This window comes from Priapulus caudatus, unplaced genomic scaffold, assembly GCF_000485595.1.
Source record: "Priapulus caudatus unplaced genomic scaffold, Priapulus_caudatus-5.0.1 Scaffold1292, whole genome shotgun sequence".
Lineage (NCBI taxonomy): Eukaryota > Metazoa > Priapulida > Priapulimorpha > Priapulimorphida > Priapulidae > Priapulus > Priapulus caudatus.
In genome coordinates, this window is record NW_014578353.1 from 40,079 (window position 1) to 44,267 (window position 4,189).

A 4,189-nucleotide genomic window follows, 5' to 3' on the forward strand; every position below is an offset into this window, starting at 1 on the left:
TTTTTGGTGTATTTGCGCGTTTCGAAGTCCAAGCAAAGCGAGGCGGGTGCATGCCCCCTGGAATTTTTTTTTAAATGGTGCAATTTGGTGCATTATAAGCACTGTTCTATGGAAGAACATTGATTTTCGTCAGCGAGGTGGGGTTTTGGACAAATTTCTGTGTGGCGGCTGATAATTTGAGCGGCGTCAATGCAGGGGAAACACTGCAATAATATATTATGTATGCGTCACTTGACATATCAATAACGTCAGGCATAAAATTACTGTTATCTTTCGGCATGGTGGAGTTGTGGTGGAATCTGTATTTAATTTTTCTCGGTGAAGAGAGCTTCACCAAGAACCAAGCCACAGCTAGAGTCTGACTTTTCGCTCGACGGAGACAGTGAAGATGAGGGGAACATCGCGGGAAGACAGGTGGATACTGCCCGACGCCACACAGGTACTCTCTCCCAACCTCTGGCTCTGACTCTCAGCATGTGAAGTATTCTTTTCCGATTTATGAAGGCGTTCTTCTACGGTTTTTACCAATTCATGTGTGATGAAATAGATTGGTTTGCTTATATAAGTAAATTTCGCTACTATCTTTATGAGTCTGAACGTATTAAGTGCACCGACGCGCTAGCTGGGTACGTGTATTGAGTGTGCTTTGGCTCGGTGGTCCGTACTGCAGGCAGCGCGCACAGAGTGAGTCCTCGCGTGCCGTCTCATCCAGCAAACCGCGCGAGCGATCGTGCGATAGGAGCCGACCTGCAGGCAGCAGCAGCAGCAGCAGCAAGAGTAGACCGGAATCACAACCTGCGTCGTCGCGGCGACGTCGTCAGCGCGCCGAGTCGACGTCCGCTCACGGCTGACAGCCCTGACCTAGAGCGACGAGACGCTGGCAGCGGCGCTTCGCAGACGGACGATCGCCGCAAAGGTGCCGCCGATGCGTTAGGGGGTGACGGCGCCGGCGAAGCTGCGCGTGGGGGCGCCACAAGCTCAAGCTGTGGCTTATCGTCAGAGCGTGCGTCTGCTGCCGTACCGAAGCGAAGCAGCGTCAGTAGGCTGGCCCTGCATGAGCTCTCCAACCACGATGTAAAGATGTCCATGGTAGGTCGATCGAACAATCAATGCTTGTTACAATTAAATCACAAAAAATAAAACAATTAGGCAATAGGACGTTGGCAGCAAAGGCCTTGCATCTCTTCTGATAAACCTTCATGGCATAATTACTTCACGCACTGTGTATAGAACGTGTGGTTCCAGGACGAGCTATGTATTGCAGGAGCAGGGGTAGAAATTAACTTTTGAACGAGGGAGTCCCTGCCCTCAAAAAGAGGGAGTCCACAGCAAAATGAGGGAGTTCGTAGTCTGAAGTTCAAAATTACAGATTTGTTGAAAAATACGGTAATTCCATGAGGCTGTGCTCTGGAACGAACTAGTTAGTATAGCAGAATTTTCAGGGAGTCACAGACTCCTGCATATGTCAAATCAGGGAGTTCGGCAGAAAATCAGGGAGTATTTGACATAAGTAATTTCGCACCTTGCAGGAGAGAGTAGGAAGAGGCGGTCGACAGGAGCGGCGGGCCGGGAGAACGGAAGATGAGAAGCCATACGATCACAGCAAGTATGAGATGGACGACCTGACAGCATCCTACGAAGCTCACATGCTGAAGCTGCTGCAGACTGAACAGCTGGAAGAGCAGGTAGGCAGGAACAGGTGGGAGTGATAGTTAAGCAAGTAGGTAAGTTAGATCACGAGGTAGGAGGGTACAGGTGTGATTAACAGGTAGGCAGGTTAGATTCCCAGGTAGGAGGGTACAGGTATGAGTAACAAGTACAGGGATGAGAATCTTCTGCGGATTCGCAGAAATCCGCGGATTTCACAGTCCCAGGGTCGATTTTGTGAAACGTCTAAATCCGTTGAGAGAAAATTTCAGGGGGGGTTAGAATGTACAAATTTTCATTTTACAGTCCAACAGTACCTTCATTTAATAACATTGTAATATTATATAGTTCGCTTTACAATATAGACACGGCTTAGTTCACTGTTTGAGATTGTCAGACGTTGGCCAGTGTGTGCGTTTATTTGACGCTGCAAGTGTGTGTGTATGTGTGCCGCGCGTGCTACGCAGGCGTACCGGTATATAGTACGCGATCGATCGATCGTGTACATCAAAAGCCGCCGCGTCACGCGTGACCTTGAGGCTCGTTTTATGAAGTAGCTGGCCCAGGCTCTGCGACTGTTTCACGTGGTAGGAAACGTAGGTACGAACTGTTTCACTTCTCGCTAACGAAGTTCTGTTTATAATACATATATACATAACCATAAAAGGTGGTGTCGCGAGCTTGAACCTTTGAAAACGATAAAAAAATTAATGTTGAGCGATCGCGCCCTAGCTCCTAGGGTGTTAAGAATAATATTATATCGTGCGCTTTGGGGACAAGTGTGGAAGTGTACATTACAATAATTTTGTTTGCAGAATGTAAGTAAATTTTTGTATTGATTATTAATTCTGGTGTTATGATAATGACAGTGCAAGATATATACTCCCTGCAGTGTACTGTAATATGCTCTGTAACAATTCTGTTCTGTATGTGTCTCCTAATGCAATTTTAAGCCTTGTAAGTTGTGAAAATTCAAAAACTTCCTGAATCCCCTGACCAGGCTTCGCCCTGGACCTGACCGCCCCCCCCGCTACCCCTACCCCCTACCCCCCACCTAAATTAAAATACCTTTAGGATAGAAAAGTATATCACTAGCAATTATGCTTAACTGTGGATAAGGTTTAGAGCAGCTACTGCCCCTGGCCATAGCCAGGTCACTCGGGGAGGTACAATGCATGGAAAAGGTCAGATACTGGCACCAGCTGGCAGCAGGAGCCAACGGGGAAATTCAGGGCGGGGAGACGGGCAGAAACTGTCGCCAGTTGGCAGCGAGGAAGTAGAGAGCGTATAGAAATGACAATTCGACGCGTGTGACACAGCGTTTTCCGATTTCGCCAGCAGGAGGCTGAGACTCGGCGAGCCGAAGATTACGACGAGCACAGTGGCGCCACCCATACTCTGTTTGAGGATTCGATGGGCAGCTCTAGCGGTGCTGGCGACACGCTGAACGGCACGTGGCAGCCACCGGTAATATCAGCGTTTACACGGCATTCAGTGCTTATTAGGTTCCGTATCTCGGAAATCCGGTATTTGATCGAGATTCGGTATTTAAAATTACATCGAGCCAGCTGTTTACACGGAGGATGTGTGTGAATTCGAGGTTTAGTACAATGAAAAAGCGAACAATGCAAATGAAACAATCAGTGCATACAGTCATGTACACAACTCGAGCGTTTACATGAACAGGTAATTCCGCATTTAACAATTCGGAGCTTAGCTGGCGCGACAAATTATTCCGTGCTTATTAAGTGCGGTATTTGTTAATCCCGAATCTAATAAGCACCGAATATCTGTCCAAGTCTCGATTTATTTAACCGTGTAAACGCTAAATACGGAATCTAATCGACCGTGTAAACGCCGCTTATGACAGTGTACACGTACACACGCAGGCTCACCGCCTCGCTCACAGCCTCACTAGCCCACTGGCGCTGAGAGGGTCTATGTTCCCCGGGGTACTGCCAGAACGTACCCTGGTACTATCTAATATGCCGGACCGTACCTCGGCGTACGCGTCGCCTATCACTAACGAGTGTAGGGAGTCGGCTACGGCTGCTACTCGCAGTAACCTAACCCTAACCTAGACTATATCAGATAGTTACCAGGGTACGTTCGGCGGCCTCACGCGTAACCTGGGCGACATTAGACCTATATACCCTCACGTAGCCCACTGGCTTATCTCCCATTCCCAAGTACGAACAGAAAGCCGCCAATGTATATGTTGGGGGGCAACGAATGGTTAGCTGTCGATCATGCCTTGTTAAATATCACAGAAATTCTTTTATTGGAATTGTCTATGAAGCGATTAATACATATTAGGACATCGAGTGGTTATGATAGTGTACAAGAAGATTGGTGAATTCTGAACGCCTAGCCGCTATAAAGACACGTTACGCTGGATGTGCTGACGTAAATATATTATTAATGACTCTTTGGGGCTTTAGCCGCCGACTAAGTGGCAAGTCACTATCAGGATGAGATTAGTTACAGGCGCGTTGCCACCGCGGTACAGACAGCTGATTCATACAAATGCCTCGGTGAGACG

The 4,189-nt window shown here is 47.9% G+C and overlaps 1 protein-coding gene across 1 annotated transcript in view; it reads left to right on the forward strand.

The window, feature by feature from the left end:
• Window positions 1-4,189, forward strand: part of LOC106816126 (uncharacterized protein C3orf67 homolog) — a 9,449-nt gene that overhangs the window by 4,433 nt on the left and 827 nt on the right. Inside the window, exons 13-17 of the mRNA XM_014820683.1 lie at window positions 327-439; window positions 671-1,089; window positions 1,530-1,685; window positions 2,463-2,465; window positions 2,989-3,097. Of these exons, the coding sequence (XP_014676169.1) occupies window positions 327-439; window positions 671-1,089; window positions 1,530-1,685; window positions 2,463-2,465; window positions 2,989-3,097 (800 nt within the window). The remainder of the gene's footprint in view (window positions 1-326; window positions 440-670; window positions 1,090-1,529; window positions 1,686-2,462; window positions 2,466-2,988; window positions 3,098-4,189) is intronic.